The sequence below is a fragment of the Amblyomma americanum genome, chromosome 11 (assembly GCF_052857255.1).
Source record: "Amblyomma americanum isolate KBUSLIRL-KWMA chromosome 11, ASM5285725v1, whole genome shotgun sequence".
NCBI classification, from domain to species: domain Eukaryota; kingdom Metazoa; phylum Arthropoda; class Arachnida; order Ixodida; family Ixodidae; genus Amblyomma; species Amblyomma americanum.
Window position 1 is genome coordinate 21,302,200 of NC_135507.1, and position 26,926 is coordinate 21,329,125.

Here is a 26,926-nt window from a genome sequence, read left to right on the forward strand (position 1 = left end):
CACTATCGAATTATACGAGAATGACCAATTTCGCATATGGCAGTAACCGATTCGTGCGTCATACCCTTAAGGCTTAAGCTTCCCTTAATTTTTTTTTTTTTTACGTGGCGTACCACGTAACGTGATACTCTAAATTTTTTTTTATTAGTGGTATCAGCAACGAATGAAGTGCGAAGCTAAACTGAAGTGTCAACACAAAAACATCGTTTTAGCTCCTCAAGAGGAAATTACGAGCGAGGCTGAATAATACTTCTGAACAGTCTTCGCTCCTTTGAAGTGAAATTGGCCTCCGCTGTTACTGAAGTTCCCTCGGGTTAAGAGCTTCTTACTTTCGTGTTCGTGGTTCAGTTGTCTTGTTCGCGTTTCATTGGTTGCTGACACTACATGTTATACCGCCACCGCGGTGGCTGAGTGTATGGAGCTCGGCTGCTGGCCCAAAAAACGCGGGTTCGATCCCGGCCGCGGCGGTCGAATTGCGATGGAGGCGAAATTCTAGAGGCCCGTGTACTGTGCGATGTCAGTGCACGTTAAAGAACCCCAGGTGGTCCAAATTCTCGGAGCCTTCCACTACGGCGTGTCTCATAGCCTTAGTCGCTTTGGGACGTTCAACCCCCATAAACCATAAACTACATGTTATGGGACTCGAACCTCAGGCAGAAACGTTGGCGTTCACTCAGATGCCGTGCTGAATGGCCCAATGAATAGACACTGAAGAAACTAAAGGAGGGAGGCTATTGCGAGAATCGATCACCGAGAACACTCAGCCGCTGCCTAAACGATTGCCTCGTAGAGACCAGGTGCATGTCCGTGATTCGAGCACCGGCTTCACGCTCACGGAAGACTTCCCTAGATGGCGCTTCGCTCATACACTAAAGGCAAGAGTTCGGGTTAATGTCCACCCTTACAAAAATTTCTTTAGACAGTCTATAAACTGTCCATGGACTTCCGTCTATAATGTCCACAAACTCTCTATACACAACCCCTAGGGACCAGTCTATAGGCAATACAAATCCTATAGACAGTCTATAGACAGTCGATAGATTTATGACCATACACTTTTAGTATACTTTTTGTCTATAGGCAGTCTGTAGACTATGAATAGACAAGAAGAAATATATATAGGAAGGCAATTAACAGAGTATATAAGAAGTCTCTAGAGTGTCTAATACCATTTATTTAGGGGCACGGAAGAAACACATTAGAACCAGTGTCGTTCTGGACCCGCGACACCGGAGCCCGGTTATGGAGCCCATACGCACGAAACACGCCGTAGTGTCGCTCGGGGTCTGAGTGCAGATGTAGGCGAGAGTGCAATCCAGACTGCTTCTCCTCCTCGTGAACGATTGACAGACTGTGCTCTGTTTTCAAGAGGATACATCAATGATCGCCGACGAACTTTGCGCGGGCGTGGACGCGTGCACGTTGTTGGTCTGTGCCGCAGGAGCTGCTCAGCATCGCCGGCACGAGCGAGCTGGTGTACTGGGGCAGCCACTTCCTGAGCTCGTCGTTCACCACGCTGCTGCTGAGCTGCGTGTGCATGCTCTTCCTGTTCGTGTTCGGCTCCAGCCCGGTGCTCAGCTACTCGGACCCCCTGCTGGTCTTCGTCGTGCTCCTCAGCTTCAACAGCCTCAGCATCCTGCACGCCATGTTCGTCTCGGTCCTGCTCACCAGCAGTGAGTTTTGAGCCCTTCGCGGGACTCCTCACTCGGATACAACTCAAGAACACAGCGGCTTTTCCCCGTCAACGGACCCCATTCCAGCCAATGGCGTCGGTAGATTCTCACGAACCTGCTAGCGTGGTACAGCAGAGAGCGGCGCCACAATGGAGAAGGGGGTCTACCCCCCACCGTACACTATAAACAAAGAATACGCTTATATGGGAGTAAAAAAAGGAATAAGCTGTCCTCTAGAGCACTCCCTTTTTGTAAACGGCAGTGCGCTAGAGGAATGCTTACTCTCCTTTTTTACTCTTCATTGTTTAGAGCGTAGAAGGAAGAGATTACCCCCTCACCTGCCACTCCCCGCTTTGTCGCACTACCAGGGTCATGATAATCGGCCGACGCCATTAGCTGGAAGGGGGCCCTTTGACGGGGAAAAGCCGCTGCGTTCTTAACGACTGTAGTTAAGAAGCCGACCATCACAATCTTCACAATTCAGGTTGCGTTAACTGCAAGGCAGCGCTTTCTCTGTGACCTCCACAAGTCTAGGATTCATGGACATCAATTTTAATTCGGATGTAACTGCGAAAAGTTGCAAGGTACTGCTATGAAAATATTGAAGGTAACGGTTCATTCTTCCGAAGCGTAGCAAAATATTCCTAAAGTCTGTCCATCGTTCGCATCGGCTATACTTCATAGAAAAGCAATGAGGAAAGTTATTGACGATACCGAAAGCGGTAATAGCAAAAAAAAAGCAAGCATGCCGAGGGGAAATTGCGCTGCACCTTCTCCTGCGAAATGTACTGACTAGCCCAGACTAATACCATTCTGCGCATATATTGACCGTTATAGTGGAACCGTACGATACAAGGAAAAAAAAGCACTAATAAACAGCTTTCCGATGAAAAAATGCGCCTGTGCAGAATTTATGGGTATAATTATGCCTGCTCTTAAACACCCGCTTTTCCTCCCGAATCACCCTACAACGATAACTTCAAACCAGCCGCGGTGGCTCAGTAGTAAGGGCACTCGGCTGCTGACGCGGAGTACGGGTTCGTACCCGCCGCGGTGGCTCAGTGGTTAGGGCGCTCGACTACTGATCCGGAGTTCCCGGGTTCGAACCCGACCCCGGCGGCTGCGTTTTTATGGAGGAAAAACGCTAAGGCACCCGTGTGCTGTGCGATGTCAGTGCACGTTAATGATCCTCAGGTGGTCGAAATTATTCCGGAGCCCTCCACTACGGCACCTATTCCTTTCTTCTTTCACTCCTTCCTTTATTCCTTCCCTTACGGCGCGGTTCAGGTGTCCAACGATATATGAGACAGATACTGCGCCATTTCCGTTCCCCCAAAAAACAATTATTATTATTATTAATTATTAACCCGACCGCGGCGGCCGCGTTTCGATGGAGGAGAAACGAAAAAGACGTCCGCGTGCTGTGCGATGTCAGTGCACGTTAAAGATCTCCAGGTGGATCTCCAGGTGGTATAAGTTATTCAGGAGCCCTCCACTACAGCACCTCTTTCTTCCTTTCTTCTCTTAGTCCCTCCTTTGTCCCTTCCCTTACGGAGCAGTTCAGGTGTCCACCGAGATATTTGAGACAGTTACTGCGACATTTCCTTTCCTCTCAATTACTTCAATACAGATATGGCACCCACTGTCTTCAGTCCGGCAATAGCATTACCACTGATACTGCTATCAACGAGGCTTGCGATGATTTTGAAGGCTGCCTGAAAGTTTTCTGTAATCAGGGGATCCTTCGCATTTCCTTCGCAGGTCGCATGTCTACAATCTTCTCGATGATCTACTGGATCTGCAGCATCGCCTTCCCGTACCTGATGCTGCAGAACCCGCTGGGCCGTGGATACTACTTGTGCAACCGCGCCTCCAAGATTGTCACGTCCGCTTCGCCCGGGATGGGCCTCCACTGGGCCTTCATGATCATCGAACGCTTCGAGAGATTCCGTGAGCATGCGCAGCGATGGTCTTGATGACGACGGTACCATACAACTGCCAATCAAAGCTTCCGGTTCGTTTATGAAGCCGTCCCTGACATTCCAGACGCGCCCTTCGTACTCTGCTCTAGAATTGAACCAGAAAAGCAAATCTGCATTGCTTTCGAGACTTGCCGCGGTGGCTCAGCGGTTAGAGCGCTCGGCTACTGATCCGGAGTCCCAGAGTTCGAACCCGACCGCGGCGGCTGCGTTTTTACGGAGGCACAACGCTAAGGCGCCCGCTGGGCTGCGAGATGTAAGTGCACTTTAAAGATCCCCAGGTGGTCGAAATTATTCTGGAGCCCTCCACTATGGCACCTTTCTTCCTTTCTCCTTTCACTCTCTCCTTTATCCCTTGCCTTACGGCAAGGTTCAGGTGCCCAACGATATATGAGACAGATACTGCGCCATTTCCTTTCCCCCAAACCAATTATTATTATTATTTTTTGTATTGTTTTTGAGTACACCATTAAGCGTGTTAAACGCTTAAATACGTAAACGACTCCATTAATCACAGTGAAAAGTGTCTGCGTGCACACAAACAAAGCTTGCGAGAGCGGACCACGCGATAAGTCACCTGACGATCTCTACAATCAAGTGACGTGAATTCCTAGAGACATCTGAAAGCATTAGCCGTGCAGCTTGAACAAGCATCAAAGCGGTAATCATGCGTACATCTGTCTTTATGCGCAAGCTTCGCTGCGTCCCAGGTGTGTTTTGAGGTGAAGAGCAACTTGTAATTCTGTTTCGTCCGGTGCCATCAGGCGGCAGACATACGTAGTGGTTAAATATGCACTCCCTCCAAACCTCAAGCAACAAATGCGCGAACTTCAATCAAATGCACTTTAGTTGTGGCCTGGTCAGCCACTGATCATGGAGGGGGCGTCCCAACCCTATATTCTTTGTGAGCATGAAAGAATACGTGCACTTAGAAGGTAAATTTCATAGGACTGACGATTGTCACGCAGTTTGATCAAGAACAGCACATTCCAGTCAAAAACACACACAAAGAAATATCCTGTCATCAGAACAAATTTTTTCTAGGTTTTGGACATGAACTTGCAGTAACAACATAATTTTCTACAGTATTTTGCTATATTTTGTCGTGACGACATGTCTACAATAGAGCACAACATAAAAGTACTAGTACTACAGTAAAATGCAACAATCTACAGGAAATTTTGTTGTATACGACAAAACATTTGTCGTATTTTGGGCCCGATTCTGTGGTTCTGTGGGTTTTTCGACTAGGGGTTAGTCTCGCGTAAGATGTGAGTTCAAGAGAATTGCTGTGTCGCTTCGCTGTTATACGCGAATCAAGCGAACGCAGCCATCCATTTCACTCTGGACAGGTGGTGGCGTGAACTGGAGCAACATGCACGATTCCGCGTCGACACTGGACAACGTGAGCCTGTCGGACCTGATGATGGTTAACATCTGCACCTGCTTCCTGATGGTGTTCCTCATCTGGTACGCGGACAACATCATCCCCTGGGGACCGGGCATACACAAGCCGCCCTGGTTCCCTTTTCTGGTACGTGGACCGCGGACTGCAGCTGTGGATGATCTCGGGCGAGCTCAAATGCTATGATGGTGTACAGACAGGGAAGTTGCTGGCGAGCGATTTCTATTTGAATCACAGGATCAGTGATCGGAATTAAGAAGTGACCTCGTGAAGCCAGGCAAAAAAAAATATTCAAGAAACTATTCAGCGACATAGGAACGAAGCTTATTAGCACAAACCCGCCGTAGTATACGCACTGGTCACGTTAGATACGAATTCAATCACGCCGGGCTTGTGTAATCAGACCTCAATTATCATCATCAGCCTAACTCATTATCAGCGGGACAAACTCCTCTCCCGCATCTCGGCAATTAACTCTGCACCACGTCAGCTGCAGCTGCTTTTCTCCAGCAAACTTCCTTATGCGAACCGCCAACCTGACCCTCTGTCGCCCCTTTCTACGCTTGCGTACCCTTGGAGCCAACTCAGTTACCCTAAGGTACCGCCGATTACCTTCCTTTCGCGTTAAATGCCCTTTCAATGTCGACTCTTCTTGATTTCAGCTACAGGATATCATATTAATTTGCTTTTGTTCGCTGATCTGCTCTGGTATCTGCCTGCATGATAGCGTTACACCTATCATTTTCCTTTCTACGGCTCTTTGTGCTACCTTTAACCTAATTTCAACTTCTTCCTTTAATCTCCAAGCTTCTGCCCCATAGATGAGTATTGGCATGACGCAACTACACAGCTTAACAAATCTACTGACGGTTATATGAAGAACGGTGTTTGCTGCATTTTACAGCGGTAGCTGTTAAAGGCCTGTTCTTTGGGTTGCGTAGTCGTCGTAACCGAAGGGTGATGACTACGGTAAACACACGGAGATGTGGTTGCCGCGGAAGGCTGAGCAGGAGGATTGCGCTGACGTCACTCATGAAGTCAGTGGAACGCGCCATGGCAATGCACCACGCTGAATGATCCGGGAACAATGACGTCACGTGTGACACCGTCTCCCTCCCGTTGATGTGGCGGCCTCCCAAAACACACGCATAGACTTCGTCTTCCAGAAACAGGCATCGGTCCAACGCTTCGAACACGTCATCTCCTGCCACTTTTCAGATCACAAGGCTCCCTTCCCGAATATCGAGGATTGGGAGAGGAGATCTATTTGGAAGAGCGAGTATATCTGAGAAATCAAAAGTAGTCTATAACTGTAGATATGCACGTTGCCCATAAAATCATTCGCCTCAATTATAGTGAAATGAAAATGTTTCAACAGGTGTCAGTGAATCTCCCTGCTACTTTATTGACCAGCTTTTTGAACGTCTGTTTTACTGCCGTGTTTGAGATTTTTTTCTGTCCAAGTAGGCACTTGCCTTTTTACGGTCCGTGAGTAGGTGCGTCTCTGCTTCGTTGTTTCACTACAGCAACCAGAGCCCAGTTGCATGCAGTTAAGGCCCTTTCCATACACATACACTTGAACACTGGAGTTGACTGCCAGACTTATTTTCTGCCAGCGCATTTTTGCTTTTGGAATGATAGGCCTCGGTGCAAGCTGTCAGTCGTAACTGATCGTAACTTTTCTGGTACGTACCCTATTGTCCATAACATACAAACTCAATTCAGCCTCATATAAAAAATGTCTTCCATAAAAGACCTACTATTAGCCTACATGAAACCTTCAAGCCCACAACAGCACACAAATACAAGAAATACAACGAAATGTGAAGTAATTTTTACAATGGATATACGGTGGTTCAACATTTACCTCAAACTAATGCGTTATTGAGCTTAATTTGTGGCATGCCAAATACGGTCACATATTTAAATTTTCTCCATTCCGTGGCTAGTCGCCTTATTCGTATGTTATTTCAACGCAATAGGCTCTTGCTTAGCACCAAATGAGATTTCTGAGCTTTCGCTCCCAAACATCGGGCTTTTTCCTCTTCGAACTCTCACTCTTCGAGCTTTTGATCGCTTTTATTTCTCATTTTTGGCCGCGTTCCACGCCGCTGTAATCTTAATTTAGCATGGTCCAACTAGGAGCATCTCGATACCACTCTTGGAATAGTGTTGAAAGTCAACGAAAGTTAACATTGACAGCGCCCAGCTGCGTCCCATCGGGCAGAGAGCGATACCGCTCGTTCAGGCGCTGCCTTTCTGTGTCCGCAGAAGAGCTACTGGGTGCCCCAGCGCGCGAAGAACGTGAAGAGCCGGCCCAATGCCGACCCCAGCCTCTTCGAGTCGGACCCCCAGGATCTGATCCCCGCCATTCAGGTCACCAGCCTCAAGAAGGTGATATGCGCATGAGGGCAACTCTGCTTTGTCCTCACGGCACTGCTTTTAAGAGAACTCATTCTACAGTCAATGAGGCATCATAGTTCGACTTTTGGCGGCTTCTGATTTTTTTGATGCGACAGCATCAGAACCCCCTTGCCGCAAAATCCGTACGTCCATCTGAAGCCTAGGTCGGCAGGTGACGAAGTGGAGAAAAAGAAATCCCCCTCTTTACTTTTTGAGGTGAGAGAAGGGGGGGAGAGGGAAGACGAAGATTGGGTGGGAAGCGACGGGTGGGAGAGAGTGGAGGGGGCTGCTGCGTGTCACACGGTGATTGGCGGATTAGATCACGCGCTCGCACTGTCCGAATCCGACAGCGGGAGCGGGTGCTCCGTCCGAAGGCAACACTAATGCTAACGCATCAACCACATTGATCGTATATATATATATATATATATATATATATATATATATATATATATATATATATATATATATATATATATATATATATATATATGTATATATTGTTGCTTTGGCTCGTTAGGTGCTCAACGCAGGACCTCAAATGACTTCTAAATATCATTAGGGGCGTCTAGATAACGATCAGATCAATTATCTTCAGAGGTACAGGAAAACTTTCTTGGGATGGCGTTGCGCACACGACAAAGCGTACACAGGAAAGAGCAGAAGGTGACAGATATTGCGCGCTGTCTGTCATCTTCTGCTCTTTCCTGTGTACGTTTTGTCGTGTGCGCAACGCAATCCCAAGAAAGCTATGCACAAACTCACCCAGCAAGAAGCTCTTCTACGGTACAGGAAAGCACTGCGACTTTTCTCTGGGGTTCCCTAGAACAACCGTCGTCAACAACCCATATGACGTCACCTAACCCCGTTCATTCTGAGCCAGCCCCGACGTGTGTGCCTAGTTAGAGATGTTCTGTTGCTCTTTGCAGTCCTATCGGAACTTCCTTTTGCAACACGTCAACCTCAAGGTTTTCCGGCACCAGATCACCGTTCTTCTTGGCGCAGCGGGATCTGGTAAATCAACGATGATCAAAATGGTGACAGGTGAGTCGTTTTTTTTATACCTACATAAGAGACCTGTGCTGACGCCATTGTAGACTATCCTTGTCGCACTTTTGGTCGCGCACTTCGCTGTGCACGGCCAGCCGTTCTCCAATCAGCGAACGGGGAACTTCTAAACGAGCTATCCGGGATTTGTTTGGCTGATTTGTGTCTATAAGGCTGAAACCTCCTGGCCCTGCAGGCACAATGGAATAATAGAGTCGCTCAGAACTTTGGCGGCTCGGTTGCCCCATGATGTCTTCAAGGCCATCTTCCCCCGTCATACGTTTGTATAACGCTTGTTTCAAGATAGTTCTTGAAACAAGTGTTACAACCATGGTCACGGAGGAGGCCAACGCTGACACTACTATGACTGACCGGACTTGCTGTACATGCACTATCAGCAACAAATGAAATTCGTACCGGAGAATCAAAACACGAATTGAAAAATCAGGTGTTAGTAATGGGAAGCCCAATAATAGACCGGGTTGATTTCGCTTAGAAAGAGGTAAGAGTGTCCTTCAGAAGTGTTTATCAGCCTCAGTTATGTTTCCTCTCCAGGAGTCAACATGTGGGTGTTTCGTGCTGGCATTTCAATTATCTTGTTCGTGTTTCATTCAGTGCTGATAAAACGTATCATAGTAATTCTCATAGCGAAGCTTATGACCCAAGGATGCTGCAGGGCTAGCGCACGACAATGCCCCGTTGAGCTGTCATGGAAGCCAAGCATTCGAATGACATTTTCCTCACCACTAAACGCAGGTATGGTGCATCCTTCGAGCGGCCAGATAATCGTCGACAACTACGACGTGGTTCTGCACACGGAGGAAGCCCGCGAGCGCATTGCGTACTGTCCAGCACACGACGTGCTCTTCGACGAGCTCACTGTCGAGGAGCATCTGCTATTCTTCGCCATGGTGAGCGACGCACGACTTCGCTTCGTTCTGAACGCAGCTCGCGAGAGCCACAGCTGAAAAACATTCACTGCTAAAACAAGACTGGCACGTAAAGCTTTCCCGACCACGTGGGTCAATCTCGCAGAACAATTAACGACGACCAGACTCAGAATGGGTTCTACAAGCGCTGTCTGTCAACGAACCAGGTTTTAGCGAACTTCAGTGCTTACGTCGTCTTATTCTATTCCTGTCAGTTGTATTTTCTCTTAATGACACATCCTGGATGATCAAAAAGCGTTTGCTGACGTGTTAAATGTGTTAGCAGTGATGGAGGTCAGTTCGACCGACTCTCGCTGTCATTACGAGAATGGCTACACATTTGTTACGTGGTCGAACACGGTACACAAGAGGAGAAACGCTCCACTTTTTCCAGGCATACTTGGGCATGAGCAGCGAAAACCGCGGAGCTGCGCTGGCAGCAGGAGAAAGGACCAAGAGCGCTATTGAGGTGACGGTCTTTTCTTCGCATTGCAGTTAAAGGGTCTGGCCATGAACAAAATCCGTCCGGAGATCAACTTGCTGCTCACTGACATCCAGATGTCGTCCTACATGAGCTACCGCCCGTCTATCTTGTCGGACGGAATGAAGCGGCTCCTCTGCGTCGCCATAACGCTCCTGGTAGCCTCCAAGGTGAGCCGCGGGGCGCGAGAGAATCTGCGCACTCGGGATTGCAGGAGGAGGACTGTTCTTAATGCGAAAGCATTATATCGCCCATTAGCACCGAAACCCGGCTTCGGCGTTCACTGAAAGTGGTCCCGAAAGCCCCTCATGACGTCACCAAGGCCCCATGATGTGAGGAGTAAGCCATAGAATAGTTAACGGCTCTAATAGTTGACAGTAATGTCTATGGCGTTAAAGATAGTGACAGTTGTTGAAGTGAAAGGATAACATGCTAAGATAACGTTATAATACAAGACGGCGTCGTAGTTCAAAATGTCCTCAGAGTGTAATGATGACGTCACAAAGTGAGATGACGTCATAGTACATTGTTAAGTTATAGCATATGCATGGTAAACGTATGACATTACGTCAATTAAGTCATGCATGTGAGCTGTGGCGTGACCTAACTCGCCAAGCCACGTGATGTGTAAAGGGTAACAGTATAGGATGACAGAAACGCCAGATGACGCTAGTGCGCGGAGCGCACCATAAGTGCTTTCGCTTTCACAGCACGTGAGCAGTCTTAAGTGCGCTCCATAACTTTTGTGTACGTTACTAACTGCTGAATGAGCGTGACACGGATGGGACGCGAGCAGAAAGTACACAAAACCGCCTCTGTACACATTCATGGCTACGATATAGTTACCTCCGAGCGCATGCCACCTCAAGAACACGAGGACGTTGACAAGTAGACAACGGTAACCGTCGTCTCACTGTTTCATCATGACAGTGCGCCGCACAAAGCACACATCAAACACAGGGGCGAATTTAAGAGGAGAGGGAGGAGGCGGGGGGAGGGGGGTGACGTGTTAGCGAAAAATTTTAAACAGGAAATACGCGTTGAACCGCATTTCTTCCAAGAGAATAGTCCATGAAATAAATGGTTGGAGTGGACCCACTTCCTCTCCAGAGTGATCCCGTAAATACGCCCCTGATCAAATACGAACAACATACGAACGACAAGGGTTACTCTGACCACTCTGTGTAATTATCGAAACATCGCAGAGACAATGTACAGCAAAAAAGAACACAGGGTTTTGGTAATGGCAGATTAATTTGCTCAAGCGTCCAATTTGATCTAGTCCCTATAGCACGCGTTCTATGTCATAGAATGCTTGGCACAGCGCTGCCAAGATTAGCATAGACCAAACAACCTATACAAGATTATTGGTCTTACTCATCTTTTGTTCGCGTCCGTCTGTGCTACCATAAGTGCTGTAAAATTCAGCACTAACAATTAATGCCATGTCGAAAAGCACAACAGAAATATTTGTCATCACACCTAACTTCTTGCAGTATTTTCGGCCATGAACTTGCAGTAACATGAATGTTTGCAGTATCAATTGAATTTTGTGTAATGTTGTGCTCTGCTTTGTCGTTGCCACAGAAGTGCAGAAGAATACAACAGAAATACCATACAGTAGTAAACACAAATCTGCCGTTACGACAAAACGGCTAACAATTAATTTTATCGTAATTTAGGCACGACACTGTCCTTTTTTTGGCGGGGTAATGGTCGCGCAATAAGTGTGGCAAGACGGTCACCACTATCGCATATCCCTGGTCGGATGCATATTACGTTGACTTCGCAGTGCAAGATCATGATCTTCGACGAGCCCACGGCGACCATGGACCCGCACAGCCAGCGCGAGGTGTGGGAACTGTTGCTCAAGGCGCGTCGCCACTGCTGCATCCTGATGACCACGCAGAACCTGCACGAGGCCGACGTGCTGGCCGACAAGATCGGCATCATGAACAAGGGCCTGCTCTGGTGCTGCGGGTCGCCCGGCTTCCTGCGGGAGCGCTTCGGCGCCGGCTACAACATCCGCATCGTCAAAGAGGCCGGTTGCCAGGCGGACGCTCTCGAGGCCCTCTTCAAGCGCCACATCCCGCACGCGGTCGTCAAGCAGGACACCAACTTCGAGGTCGAGTACGCGGTCGGAGCTAACCCGGGCAACAGGCGGCTGACGGCCATGTTCAAGGAGCTGGACCGCGAGCGGAGGAACCTCAAGATTGGTGCCATAAGCGTTGCCATGTCGTCGCTCGAGGAGGTCCTGGACAAGGTGCGTCTCGCAAGGAGCCGTCAGAACCGTGACGTAACGCCAGATGGCGTTACGTGCCCGTCAGCTGCGCGCGCGCCTGCCGCGTCGGAACCAATTAGTGCGTATATACGCAATGGTACTCAGCGGAGGCGGATCACGGTAGCGGATCGCGCATTACCCTATGCTATAACTCTATCGTAGTAAAATACCCCCTCGGCGCGAACGTTGAGCACAAACAAGAAAGCGATTGAACGGACAGAAGCATTTAAGCTTGTCTTTGTGAGCGACGCAAATACCGGCGCATGGGCCTTTGGCTTTCAGTAACCAGTAGGTAACCAGTAGGTACTACAGTGCCATCAGTGTAGCAGGTTGAAGGCTGAATTTTTTGCTCTGCAACCCAATACACAGGACAAAACTTTCTGGCGGTGATTAAATTTTTGCTTCAAGTAAAAAAGCATGAATTGTTGGTTCAGACCTCGCAATACAGGCGTGCTCAACTGTCTGTGAAGCAATAAGTCGTCTCGTCGAGCAGGGATGGTGACTCAAGGACTCGTGTAAAACGCTGGCACCGAGAGGGCCTAAGGAGCTCAATCGATGCTTGCTGTAGTTCAAGCTACATTGGAAACAGCTATGACATGCAATGCCGAGGAAACGTAATCGATGGTTCCTAGAGCAACGGTGTGGACTCGAAGAGCAGGCAAGCGTAGCAGGAGGCTGCAGTGCCTTAAGTGAACTGATGATATTAGGAAGTAAGCGGGGATGAGGCGACCGCGGCTGGCGTAGTACAAGTGTCACTGGACATCACAGGAAGAGGCATTCTTTGAGTGGACACAGATCGGTTAGTGATGATAATGACAACGTTGATAATCAAAATGTGCGGTTTAATGTCCTGACGCTGCATCTGGGCTATAACAGACGCCTATAATGAAGGCACCCGAATTTTCGAAGGTGTTCTTGAGGTGCGTTGACATCAGCACACGAACGTGTTCGCGCTTCGCCTGCATCAAAACGCGGCCGCCTCAGCCCGGATTCGAACTTACCACCTCGGGCTCAAATGACGAGCACCGCAGCCATTTGGTGCGCGTGGCGGGTTGGAAAATAAGTGTCGTTCGTTTTTCATCGATATATGGATGAAAAAAAGTCAGGCGAGCAATGCGATTGATGCCGAGGGGAATGCGTTAGCATGTGGGAGCCGATTTCGCGAGTGCACTAATTCGTGGCGCCCTCTTGCTGACGTTGTGCATGTCCTGTCCAGGTGACCCACGATCCGAGCTTCCAGTCGGGCATCGAGGCGGGCACGCCAGCAATGTCCGAGCACGACCAAGTGTACAAGCCTGACAGGGCACTCGGGAACAGGACGAGCCCTCGGCAGCTGGCCTGGCTTCTCAAGAAGCGCTTCTACATGTGGCTGCGGGACTGGCACCCGCCAGTGGTACGCCAACCATACGCGGTGGCTTTAAACTTTGCTCCCTTGTCCTATAGTCGTCGCCTCCTCCTCCCTGCCCATCCCAAAAGCGGGACAGCAAGAATAGCCTATTACCCTACTGCGTAGCTTCATTTATGAATGGACACACTTTTCGACCTGTGTGAGGGGGCGCCTCACAAGTAATGTGTTGATAATACTTCCCGAAGACGCATATCAAGAACTGAGAAATTGAAGGCACGTTTCCTAGGAGAGCATAGCTGCTGGCCAGCTGGTGAAATTTTCTGCGCATGCGCACGGCGCCCATACGTTGCTAGCACCTGACTGAACGGTAGCGGACGTAGCAGTATGTTAAGACTTCTTGAAAGCTTTTGTTTCGTCACGTCCGGGCTCTCAATCAACTGGGAGTTTCTCCTAATCGGACATGTTTCTCACGCACTGCGACATGATGCCGCGCGAGCTTTATTTGCTCCTAAATACGTTAATTCAAACCGGACAGCCTAGAGAGCTCCACATGGAAGGCAGTTCTCGAACGAAACGTCAAGCAAATTGCGCAGCAGACGACGGCGCAGACGGTGGAAGCTTCCCATGGGGGCCATGTATAAAAACGAATGTCCGAATAGGCCAAATACGAGTGGACAGATGGATGGAAGATAGCAGTGCCGCCTTAAAAATGGGGTGGTGGCAGTCGTCCCTCTGCTCTGTTTTTTTTTTCTTTACATCTCTTTGAATAATCAAACTTAAGTGTTATCATTAAATTCCCCAATATCTTTAAACACAATTTTTAATCCTATACTTGTGACATTACTTAACTGCCCTGCTTTTGAGCCACAAATCTTCCAATAGCATTTTGCTAGCTTCCACCAGAGAATTATTCACATGACCATTGTTATCTCTAAACCCTAGGACCTCAGAAAAAGTGACTCTGCCTGCATCGACATCCGGGTGGATACTGCCACATTATAATTTAAAATGCTTAATTGTTTCTAGAGATTTACCATACACTGCGCATGTGTCATCTTCCTGGTTAAATTTCTTTTTGTAGCTTCGCATTTTAAGACGCCCTGATCTGGCTTAAAAGTGAGGGGAACTACCTCCTGAGCGTTCCTGAGTTACCACAGAACGATTCCTTATGGATTGCAGCGACACCCATGGTCAATAGCGTAAACTTTATTCAAGTTGGGAACATCGATATTGTTGATAAACACGTGACCACCTGCCATCAAAATCAGTGAAACAGATGCAATAACCGAAATTCGTAGTGATAGAAAGTCCGACTGGTAAATCAACAGGCAAAAGAAAAACAACTCTTCTCATAAGATAATAGCGGTAATGGTGACTTAAAGCGATAGCTTTTATTTGCCGCTTCCAGATGGCGCCAGCACATGTAGACACCCGAACAATGGCGACTATTGCTAACCGCTTTCTGAAGCGGGGTTTCCCACTTGTGATCAAAGAGCCCTGACCTCCGGCCGCCTCCGCTCTTTGTGGGTATTGAGTCCGCGGCGCCCTCGAGCACACCCTATGTTTGTAAACACGCTGTTGGTCTACACAGGTTATACGGACAAAGCATGTGGAAAACTCGGAATTAAAAAAGGAAAACGTGGATTTCCGTTGTATGGATTTCAGTATGATTTCGCAGGAGGTGTTTGTTTATTTGCAGTGTGTAGTGCTAACTTTCACGAAACGACTTCGGACAGGGAAAATGAAGCGCCGAATAGAACGAGCGCTTAGGCTTTAAAGGGAAAGGGGGATGGGCTGTCACACTGTCATGATTGCTTTGATATCAGATAGGCGCATTCTTTTCCGGTGAGTTTGAAGAACGGGATGCTCAAATATTCTTCTTTCATTCTCATCATCGAGGAGGCTCCGATTATTTCTCTTACTTTCTTGTCTTTCCGTTCTTTTTAATTTGGTTGTTTCGCTGAACAACGGCTTGCATGTTACTTTCTTATCTTAGTTTTTTCTTCTCTTTGTTTTTCGGGGGCCAATTTGCGACGTGCGTTGCCAGGTTGTTTGGATGCGCTATGTCTTTGCATGCGCGCTTATGCTCATCTGACTGTCTGCCCCATGTAAACTTTCTTGCATGTTAGGAGAATTTACGCATTCAACATCTGGGTTCTTGTGCTTGACGCCACATATGATTTTCTTCTTGCGCATGCCGCCACGTGAATTCCCAATCTTGCAGAGCCCTACCATCTTGATGGGTGCCGACAGCACTTCAGGAATGTCGTGCAATACCCCAATCTCTTTTAGTCGATATGAAAGATTGTGCACTGCGCAGGTGCGCTGGGTGGTCCCAGTGAGCGTGCTGTTGTTGGCAACGGGCCTGCAGCACATGTTCACCGAGGACAAGATGGTGTCGTCCAACTTCTACACGGACCGGATGGTGTATACCACCACGGAGCTGGGCGGTTTGGCGCCCATGGCGTTCATCACTGCCAACCAGAGCGTGGACCCCGTGATGAGGCACCTCAAGAAGCTCTTCAGCGAGCAGGACATTCGTCTCATCGACATCAGCGCCGACCAAACCAGCTTGCGCCTCCTCGACTTCGCCGACAGGAATCCCAGGAGCTACAACTACAGGCTGCTCTTCGGCGCCATCTTCAGGGCAAACGCCACGGTACCGGGCGAAAAAACAAATGTTTTTGAGGAAAGGAAATGGCGCAGTAATCGTCTCGAATCTCGGCGGACACCCGAACCACGCCGTAAGGGAAGGGAGGAAGGTGGTAGTGAAAGGGAGAAAAAGGTGCCGCAGTCGAGGACTCCGGAATAATTTCGACCACTTGTGGATCTTTGACATGCGCTAACATCGCACAGCACACTAAGCCACATATACGAACTTTGGTCCCCCAAGGGACTCGATGCGCTCACCATTGCGATGGAGGAGAAATACAAAAAAAAATTGGCAGTGGCTTAGCTCGGCTATGCCAGGATATACGTCGCGAAAGCTAAGGCATAACTTGGTTAGCCTTTGTTAATATTGATTGCAAGTCCAGGTTTGTCTGGTTGTCTGGCTAGTTGTCACGTGGTTCGTCACACGGTTGGTCATGTGAGCAGTCACGTGGTTGGTGACGTGGTGCGGTGCGACCATGGTGGGAATGCGAGCACGGCGAAACTGCAAGTTCGTAGCCAATAGTGCTTTCGCACTAAAAATATAGCCTTGTGCTGGGCAATGTCAGTGCACTTAAAGTAATTACAATTCGGAGCCAGGAGCCCTCCATTACCATGTATCTCCATAGCCCATATGCATCTCGCGGGGACGTTAAAGGGACCCTGGAATGATTTTGAAGGTCATATTCTAATGTAACAAATTTGTACAGGTGGCCTTGTACCCGCCGCGGTGGCTCAGTGGTTAGGGCGCTCGACTACTGATCCGGAGTTCCCGGGCTCGAACCCGACCGCGGCGGCTGCGTTTTTATGGAGGAAAAACGCTAAGGCGCCCGTGTGCTGTGCGATGTCAGTGCACGTTAAAGATCCCCAGGTGGTCAAAATTATTCCGGAGCCCTCCACTACGGCACCTCATTCTTCCTTTCTTCTTTGCGCGGTTCAGGTGTCCAACGATATATAAGACAGATACTGCGCCATTTCCTTTCCCCAAAAACAAATTATTATTATTATTATTTGCGAGCATCGAATCAAATTTAAAGGCTCTGAGCGGCCAACGTATGCTTACACCATAGCGTGGAGCCTATAATTAACGAATTAAACCTAACGGCGCGTTATTCGATGCAGTTATACCCTGGTGACGTGAATGGGCAATCTGGGACAGCCTTATTGGGCATGCCTGGTTGACGTGGACGCCATGAGGCGCGGCCAGTTGCAGTCCCGACTTGTTCTCTTATTTTTTTTCTGGTGCGGCCGCATGTATGAGTTGAGGGGGGTTAGGTGGATCATTCCTTTCTTTCATCGCCGATTTATTTGGTGCTGCGGTGCGGTGACAAGTACTTGTCAGCGAACGAGTGATCGGTACTCCACCACGTGAAGGAATATCGATCACTCGTTCATTTTCCTAACCTGATTAACATCTCATGGTCCCGTTAACCCCCACATAACATAACCCTTATACCAGAACTAAAGTGCGCGAAAAAAATGAATTTTTGGGCAGCGCATTACATTCCAAAATGGGTAGACGTTGTGACGTGACGACATATATACCATGGCCAATAACAAATCGCTTAACAACGCAAGGATATGTACTAGTTGGTGCTGATTTATTGAGGACAACCACGCTACTTGAAGGTGTACGACGACAATTCGCAAAATGCTGGTATCGACGGCACGTACGTGTGTGTACGTGTCCACTTTGACATGGGGTGGCGGCAGGTACCACCAAGTTCTTTGTCTTAAATAGTCTAATCAAACTTAACGACACCATCTATAAATTCGCCCTTTTTCTTCATGTGTGCACTCTCTTCACTCTTACGTTTGACCAATTTTTAATGAAGTTGTATCTCTATGTAACCGCCCTGCTTCTGAGACAAATATCTTCCAAACGCTTTTCCTAGCCTCTACCGCAGATTAATTCCCATTACCTTTGATGTCTATAAACTCCAGGGCCTCATGGAGAGTGCCTGTATCGACACATGACAGGATGCAGCGCGAAGTGTAGTGCTTTCAAGAAGCGCAGTTGCCCATTTTGCCCTTATAAGAATACTCTATAGAATTTGTTACCTTCCTATAGATATTTCATTCTGTTTATCGATAGTCTGTCGTCTGTCTATAGACAAAGGCGCATTAAAGTGTATGGCCATACATTTATTGATCTATAAACTGTCTGTAGCATTGGTATTCTCCACAGAGTATATCTATAGGGTTTGTCTACAGAAGTTTATGGACTCTACCGACAAAACTCTATGGACAGTGTAATAAAATTTGGTAAATATGAACATATGTCAGTTACAAAGAACGGAACGACGCGCCTGTGCGCAGCCCACACTCTGGTTCAACGGCCAGTGCCCGCACGCCGCTCCGCTCCTGGTGAACCTGTACCACTCCGCGCTACTGCGCAACATCACGGGGCGTCCCGGGGCCCGCTTCCAGCTCACGAACCAGCCGCAGAACAACGAGACGGTCTCCGAACACCGCCAGGGCGCCACCAGCAACAGCGAGAAGCTGGACCTGCACCTGTTGCTTCAGGGCAAGCGCTCCTTCGCCGGTCTGCCGCTCAGTGCCGACGCGGTGCTCGTCGAGGTGCTCATGGGCATCTTCACGCCGCTGGCGCTGTGCTTCCACGCGGCCAGCTTCGTGGTGCTGCCCATCAACGAGCGCTGCTCCAAGTTCAAGCACCTGCAGATGATGACCGGCGTCTCGGGCGCCGTCTACTGGCTGAGCAACTTCCTCTTCGACACCATGCTCGCCGGCGCATGCGCGGTCTTCTTCGTGCTCATCATCTGCTTCAGCCACCGGTGCATCTTCAACAGCGAGTACATTGGCGAGTATCTCCTGTGCCCCCCTCCTAGCAGCACAGCTAATCGGCCCGATATTGGAAATGTATCGGCAAATGCCGGCCCTGCAGTGGACCGGAGTGATGTCCTACATTTCCCAGTGGTCCTTTCCGCACGCAGACTCATCTTGTGCACACTTTCCACTTTAATCATTGTAGACAGCTGCTTGCTCACTCTTTCATTCCGGCTCCAGGCCGGCTCCGTTAAGAGCCGGAGCGAAATGAAACAACGAAGTAGCGGATATAACGAATTTAGTGCATACCTAACTGCCGCCATAGTCACCGTTTGACTATTGAAGCTGAAACTATGGGAGAAGGAAGTCATTTATAAAAACATTAGCTGATATTCCACACTGTGATCGGATTTGCTGATGCCTTCAGTGCCATTACGAAGAAAAAATTGACAGTGGCTTAGCTCGGCTATGCCAGATTATCGTATACGTAGCGAGAGGTACGTTTCCCTGGCTGAGCTTCTTGCGGTCACTGTATGTTTAGCAATGAGAGACATATAGGCTCTATCTGGGCGGCTATGCGCCGTCTATTACGCTCGGCATTCTGGCATCTCCGTTTGGCTAGCCCCTCCTCTCTCTGTTCGGGCGTCTCTGCTGCTCTCTTCGCCTTCTGACGCTCATTCTCTCTTTGTTGAGTAACCAAGTGCCAGGCGACAACCTCAGGATCAGAACAGTTAAATCTTCTCTTGTCTATACCGGCGCTTAGCAGCGGCTGTACTCTCCTTCTCTGCATGCATGTCAAACGTTGTGATACATCGCCGCCCATTACATCTCCGCCTTTTATACGAAATGCTGCGCATGCGACGCGCGGCTCGGGTGATAGAGCGGCGTGCGGTGAGGCGGCGACAAAGCGAACGGCGCATTTGCTGCTTCTCTCCGATTGCCATGGTAACAGCGCATGCGCACAACTGCCCTTTCCCAGCCACCGCGAAAAGTGTAGCTCCCGCTACAAAGAAAAACGCACAAGGTTTTTGTAGTCCCGTGACACGTTCAAGTAACGTTTTCCCTCCGGCCTTTGCAGCGATGCTGGCGGTACTGTTCATAGCGCACGGGCTGTCCATGGTTCCTTTCTGCTACGTCGTGTCCCGCCTGTTCAGTGACAGCTCGTTCGGCCTCTCCATCATGGTCATATTCCTCTTTTTCATCGGTGCGTTCTGCACTTCTGTCATGAGTCTGTGATGTGAGCGCCGATATACAATGTACACATGCGTTTAAGATAATGGCGACGTATTAGCGTGCAGAGTTATACCAGTTTACCGGACGCCGTCTGTGCATGCGCAGTGGCATATGGGACCAGGCGAGGCCACTGCACGCGCGCAGCCGCCGTCCGGTAAACCGGTATAACTATATACGCTAATACGTCTCCAGTATGCTAAAAGCCTTTTTAGGGGCATATGTCGCTTCGTTCTTGAGTTGTAACCGGCTATATACCGCGGCTCCGCTATGCTAAACGTTTTTGTTATTGCATACATTCCAAGTGTACGCACAGAAGATATACGTAGATGAAGATGAACTGCCCCGAGAATGCGAAAAAAGTATACGGCAATTACACATTTGTGGTTAATGCGGATTATGAGGACTACCGGCTGTTGCTTTCGTTATGCTTTGGCGAATAATTATCTTGTGCTTTATATTTCTGATTTTTTGTGACTTGTGAAATTGTTGAGCTCAAGCCATGAAAAATTCAAGGGAACGAAGTCAGTCCCACGCGACGACCCCGTGGTGCGTTTTCAGTACGAAGGTCGACCACCGCAATAACGAAGGACCGCAAGACCAATCTAGTACCGTTGCGTAAGAAAATTTAGCGCCCCCCCCCCCCCGCACTCCGGAGGGAAAGGAAGCGGAACGGACACGGTATTTGGCTGGAAGAATCCGGTCGTATGATGTTGCATGATGCATGATGCAGAAAACCAAGGTAATGTTCAACAGCCTAGCAAGGGAACAGTTGACAATTGGCAGCGAGAGCCTAGAAATTGTGACGGAATACGTCTACTTAGGGCAGGTAGTGACAGCTGATCCAGATCATGAGAGGGAGATAACTAGAAGGATAAGAATGGGGTGGAGCGCATATGGCAAATTCTTGCAGATCATGAGTGGCAGTTTACCAATTTCACTCAAGAGGAAAGTGTACAACAGCATAATCTTACCGGTACTCACCTACGGGGCAGAAACGTGGAGGCTAACGAAAAGAGTTCAGCTTAAGTTAAGGACAACGCAGCGAGCCATGGAAAGAAAAATGATAGGTGTAACGTTAAGAGATCGGAAGCGGGCAGAGTGGGTGAGGGAACAAACACGGGTTAATGACATCCTAGTCGAAATCAAGAGAAAGAAATGGGCTTGGGCAGGGCATGTAATGCGAAGGCAAGATAACCGCTGGTCCTTAAGAGTAACAGAGTGGATTCCAAGAGAAAGTAAGCGTAGCAGGGGGCGGCAGAAGGTTAGGTGGGCGGATGAGAATAAGAAGTTTGCAGGCAAAGGGCGGATGCAGCTGGTAAAAGATAGGGTTAATTGGAGAGACATGGGAGAGGCCTTTGCCCTGCAGTGGGTGTAGTAAGGCTGATGATGATGATGATGCATGATGCATTGCTAAATTCTCTCAAGTGGCCTGGGTTATCCGCATTGGAAGCTTGCTTGGTTTGGCATTGTTCCCGACTCGGGGATGCTTGGTTTCGGTTTCGCTGCGACACTGCCCCTCGCTATACTGCAGGCCTGATGGGCGCCCTGGAACCGGCCATCCTGCACTACACGGCGACGGTGGCCGAGGCGCGCCTGCTGTCGCTCCTTCCGCAGGTGCTGGACATGCTGCTGCGCAGCGTGCCCACCTTCACGTTCACGCGCGGCATGTCGCAGCTGCGGCGGCTGCGACTTGAGAACGACGTCTGCCTCGCCGGCGGAGAGTTCCTCAGCAACGCTTGCCGCAACGTCGACCTGGGGCACACGATCTCGCTCAAGTACTGCTGCAACGGTATGCGCGCTCGACCGCCGCGGGGCGCTACAATCGCATGCTGCCCTTAAACAGAGCGGAGGCTTATAGCTGCGCTAACGCTCTGCGGTCTTATATCGTACTACTGTCTAAAACACTTGCTCTTGATTATGATAGGTGCCGGCTGGCGCGCCCATGGAAATGTTGAAGCAGCTGGCTGGGCAGCAGAGTTGACCCGCCGCGGTGGCTCAGCAGTTAGGGCCCTCGACTACTGATCCGGAGTTCCCGGGTTCGAACCCGACCGCGGCGGCTACGTTTTTATGGAGGCAAAACGCTAAGGCGACCGTGTGCTGTGCGATGTCAGTGCACGTTAAAGATCCCCAGGTGGTCGAAATTATTCCGGAGCCTTCCACTACGGCACCTATTTCTTCATTTCTTCTTTCACTCCCTCCTTTATCCCTTCCCTTACTGCGCGGTTCAGGTGTCCGCCGATATATGAGACAGATACTGCGCCATTTCGTTTCCCCCAAACCAATTATTATTATTATTATTAATATTATTATTATTATTATTATTATTATTATTATTATTAATATTATTATTATTATTGCTGGGCAGCGGGAAAAAATCGTGTTAGCCCATTACGAAACATGCTGGGTGGCATCCCTGTGGGTCGAGGAAATAAATTACAATAAATAATTGAAATTAAATCCTTGCGCAGCGCTGCCTTCGCGCAACGGCAGCGCCGGCATTCCCAGCGAGGGCCGCCAGACAATGGTGCAGCCGTACGAGCCTTCGAGCGCCGTCATGGCCGAGGTGTACGTGATGCTGGCCGAAGCCGTCGTGCTGCTCGCCGTCTCGGCCGTCATGGACGCCACCGCGTACGGACGCCTGCGCCGGAAACTGCTCGGATCGGTACGCGTCCCCCGTCCTGCACACTAAACACGTTAATCCTGTGCCTACATTGCACAACGCTCGCAGCGAGGCCCCCGCCACTAAGTTTTAAATGCATGCTTTTGTAGCGATAGCTACATTCCGGTAGCATTCCGAGCATTCAGCGTGGCGGCGCCGCCACGCTGTCACGTGCTTGATCACGTGGTGCGGAGCAGCTGCCGGCGGCGCGGCGCCGTGGCTGATCACGTGGTTGGTCACGTGACCAAGTTCCACTCAGCCAGCTGTAGCTATCGCGTCACTGTGGGTTTAACCAGAGCTAAACCACCGCCAATTTTTTTGAGCTGTAACATGTCCAACATTCTTGGAAAAAGAAAATTTAAATATTGCAGCACTGCAAGGTACTCTTGTGCAAATATTAAAGGTAATCGTACATTCTCCCGATGCGTAGCAAAACCTTTAAAGTTTTTCCATCGCTCGAATCGAGCAGTTAAGACAACAATAAAAAAAAACAATGGGGAACGCTTTCGAGGGTAGCAAAAACGTTAATAGCAAAAAAAAATGCAAGCCTACCGACGGGATATCTGCATATATGTTGATTGTTATAGTGAAATCTTATGCCTTATGAAAAAATTGAGTTCAGAAACCCTTTCCCATTCAAAAAGGCTTCTGTCCAGAATTGTCGGGTATGAATGAGAATGTGTTGTGCGGCATATACGTATTAACACCAATTTGCGCGCGCATAAACAAAGAGGTGAATTATGTTAGCCGGTAAATTGCTTAGCTAATTTCTGATGCTTAGCCTAACTATTGGCAGTAGGCACATAGTTGCAGTTAGATCTTTGTAGCCGGCCTATAGTAATAGCCGCATCAGTTATTTCTAGAATTTTGAAAATGCGATCAGCTTACTGTCCGTTGCCTACAAGGTATTTACTATGGTAATCGCTAATAGAGTAAGGGCAACCTTAGACTTCAATCAAACAAATGATCAGGCAGGCTTTTGTAAAAGATATTCCACAATAGATCATATTCAGACTATAGATCAGATGATAGAGAAATGTGGGGAATATAACCAACCCCTATATATAGCCTTCATTGATTATGAGAAAGCATTCGACTCAGTGGAAACCTCAGCAGTCATACAGTCATTGCGGAATCAGGGTGTAGATGATCCTTACGTAAAAATACTGTAAGATATATATAGGGACTATACAGCTACCATAGTCCTCCATAAAGTCAGCAATAAAATTCCAATAAGAAAAGGCGTCAGGCAAGGGGACACGATCTCGCCAATGCTATTCACGGCTTGTTTACAGGAGGTATTCCGAGGCCTGAATTGGGAACAGTTGGGGATAAGAGTTAATGAAGAATACCTAAATAATCTACGATTCCCTGATGACATTGCCTTGCTGAGTCACTCAGGAGATGAATTGCAAGGCATAATTAATGAGTTAAGCAGGCAGAGCAGAACGGTCGGTTTAAAAATTAACATGCAGAAAACCAAAGTAAAGTTCAATAGTCTAACAAGGAAACAGCAGTTCACAATTGGCAACCAGGTGCTGGTAAAGGAATACGTCTACTTAGGGCAGGTAGTAACCGCTGATCGGGATCATGAGAGGAAAATAATTAGAAGGATAAGAATGGGGTGGAGAGCATATGGCAGGTTCTATCAGATCATGAATGGCAATTTAACAATTTCCCTCAAGAGAAAAGAGTACAACAGCTGTATCTTACCGGTACTCACCTACGGTGCAGAAACGTGGAGGCTAACGAAAAGGGTTCAGCTTATGTTAAGGACAACGCAGCGAGCCATTGAAATAAAAAAGATAGGTGCAACGTTAAGAGACCGGAAGCGGGCAGAGTGGGTGAGGGAGCAAACGCGTGTAAATGACATCCTAGTCGAAATCAAGAGGAAGAAATGGGCTTGGGCAGGGCATGCAATGCGAAGGCAAGATAACCGCTGGTCCTTAAGGGTAACGGAGTGGATTCCGAAAGAAGGCAAGCATAGCAGGGGGCGGCAGAAGGATTGGTGGGCGGATGAGATTAGGAAGTTTGTAGGCATAGGGTGGGCGCAGCTGGCAAAGGACAAGGTTAATTGGAGAGGCATGGGAGATGCCTTTGCCCTACAGTGGGTGTAGTCAGGCTGATGATGATGATGATGATGATGATGATGATGATGACGACCCGAGTTACTCCAAAGATTCACATAGGATTCTCCGTTGGGACCGTATTAAGTAGTGCCTTCGCACGAAAACTAAAATATAGTCGCTGATATGTAGTTTTAGATCACAACACTTAGCCAGCCTGTTTCAAGAGCTGGAATGACAAACGAAGTTTCAACAGTTATACTGCCGTCTTTTCATGTCTCACGTGACCTAGATACCAAGCACATGTCACAGCCATCGTTCAGCTGGATACGAAACCCAAGCAGCATAAAGCAGAAATTCAATTCTGAATTAAATCGGTTGTAGTCAAATACCATCGGGTGATCCATGTATGCGAACGTCTAACGCACCATTTAAAAAATGAAAACACACAAGCGAAAATTAAGTGTGTATAATCGTTTAATGTCAGCGGCTTAATTTGCGATTTCCTAAAACGGGCGGAGGTTATGATATTAACAAGAAATTATATTTTCTTCAATGCACACGGGAAATCATTATGCGGCTTCACTTTCACTTTGCGGTGACAGTCCTCCCCGCGTCCCGAATATTGTTGCCCGTCCGCTGGATAACAGTAGAGACTTCTGGCATCATCGTACAGCAGCCATACGGCAAAATGCAGCTAGGCTAGCTGACGACAGTAGCAATGGGAACGTGTTGCTTTATTTCCGTACGGCTGTCCGGCTCTGCTAAGCACGTCTTTATAGCTGTGTACTGTCTGCGCCTGGCCGTGCACGTAGTTACGAGGCTATGTGGGCTATCCGTTATCGAAGTAGGCTTCAAGGAAGGTGAATATCAGCTGAGGCAGAAAATAGCATCAACAGAATACGCTGGCTTCTATGAGAGCTCTCGTCTAAGCACACCGAAAAGCGGAAAAAAAGCACGCATTACCGCATAAGGGAGTACTCTGTGCACTTCAGCGTAACCCAGGCGTAGTATACACTCTAAACAGAAAGCAGTAAAAAAGGGAGTAAGCTGTCCTCTAGTGTATTCTCTTACTAATTTTTTTAGACATTCTATAGATTGTTCATAGAGTTATCTCTATAATGTCTATGGACTCTCTACAGACAAACCCTAGAAAACAGTCTACAGGCAATACAAATTCTATAGACAGTATATAGACAATCTATGGATTTATGGTCATGCACTTTTAGCAGACTTTTGTCTATAGACTATGAATATACGAAAAGGAATATGTGTAGGAAGTCAATAGAGTCTGTGAGAAGTCTATAGACTGTCTATAGACCATTTTTGTAAGGGTTCACAGCTTAGCCCCTTTTTACTCTCATATAGTCGTATTCGTGTTTAGAGTGCGTATTAGCCTCTGATTTAGTGTATCGTCTACAACAATTCGCAACTTATTTTCGAGCTGACCGGGAGGAGACGCGGCGACGGCACTGACTGCGGAGGCGCAGCGGGGAGGAGCTGATGAATCGCTGCCTATGATGACGTGTTTGTTGCCCCCGTGCGCCAATTGCCGTATAGGTTCACCGTCGGAGCGAGGAGAGCGGCTCACCGCCCGAGTCCCAGGAAGGGCCGCGGCTCACGACGTCCCCGCTCGACTCGGACGTGGCACACGAGGCGCGGCTGGTCGACAGGCTCGGCCCGGGTCCCATGCCGCCCGAGTACGCGCTCGTGGTGCGAAAGCTCACAAAGTCCTTCGGCCTCAGCCGGGGAGTGAGCAACATCAGCTTCGCCCTCAAGCGCGGCCAGGTATGTCCTGTTAGTATGCACGATCGAGCATGGTGTTTCCCCAGATTTGATGACGATGATGATAATGATGATGATTATGAATTTTAATGCCGCATGAGCGACTATGGCTAGAAAATCCGGCGTCGGCGTTCGGAGCGAAAAATCCCCGGAGAAGCAATTAACATAGACGGGCCATCAGGTCACGTGTCCTGTGGAGTC

At 48.6% G+C, this 26,926-nt stretch overlaps 1 protein-coding gene across 1 annotated transcript in view; it reads left to right on the plus strand.

Moving 5' to 3' along the window:
- LOC144110968 (phospholipid-transporting ATPase ABCA3-like) overlaps window positions 1–26,926 on the plus strand; it is a 47,675-nt gene that overhangs the window by 13,886 nt on the left and 6,863 nt on the right. Inside the window, exons 6-20 of the mRNA XM_077644039.1 lie at window positions 1,442–1,673; window positions 3,435–3,623; window positions 5,005–5,186; window positions 7,329–7,451; window positions 8,390–8,504; window positions 9,264–9,418; window positions 9,932–10,087; window positions 11,710–12,180; window positions 13,415–13,591; window positions 15,867–16,205; window positions 18,515–19,016; window positions 20,061–20,186; window positions 21,747–22,004; window positions 22,684–22,877; window positions 26,501–26,728. Of these exons, the coding sequence (XP_077500165.1) occupies window positions 1,442–1,673; window positions 3,435–3,623; window positions 5,005–5,186; window positions 7,329–7,451; window positions 8,390–8,504; window positions 9,264–9,418; window positions 9,932–10,087; window positions 11,710–12,180; window positions 13,415–13,591; window positions 15,867–16,205; window positions 18,515–19,016; window positions 20,061–20,186; window positions 21,747–22,004; window positions 22,684–22,877; window positions 26,501–26,728 (3,447 nt within the window). The remainder of the gene's footprint in view (window positions 1–1,441; window positions 1,674–3,434; window positions 3,624–5,004; window positions 5,187–7,328; window positions 7,452–8,389; window positions 8,505–9,263; window positions 9,419–9,931; window positions 10,088–11,709; window positions 12,181–13,414; window positions 13,592–15,866; window positions 16,206–18,514; window positions 19,017–20,060; window positions 20,187–21,746; window positions 22,005–22,683; window positions 22,878–26,500; window positions 26,729–26,926) is intronic.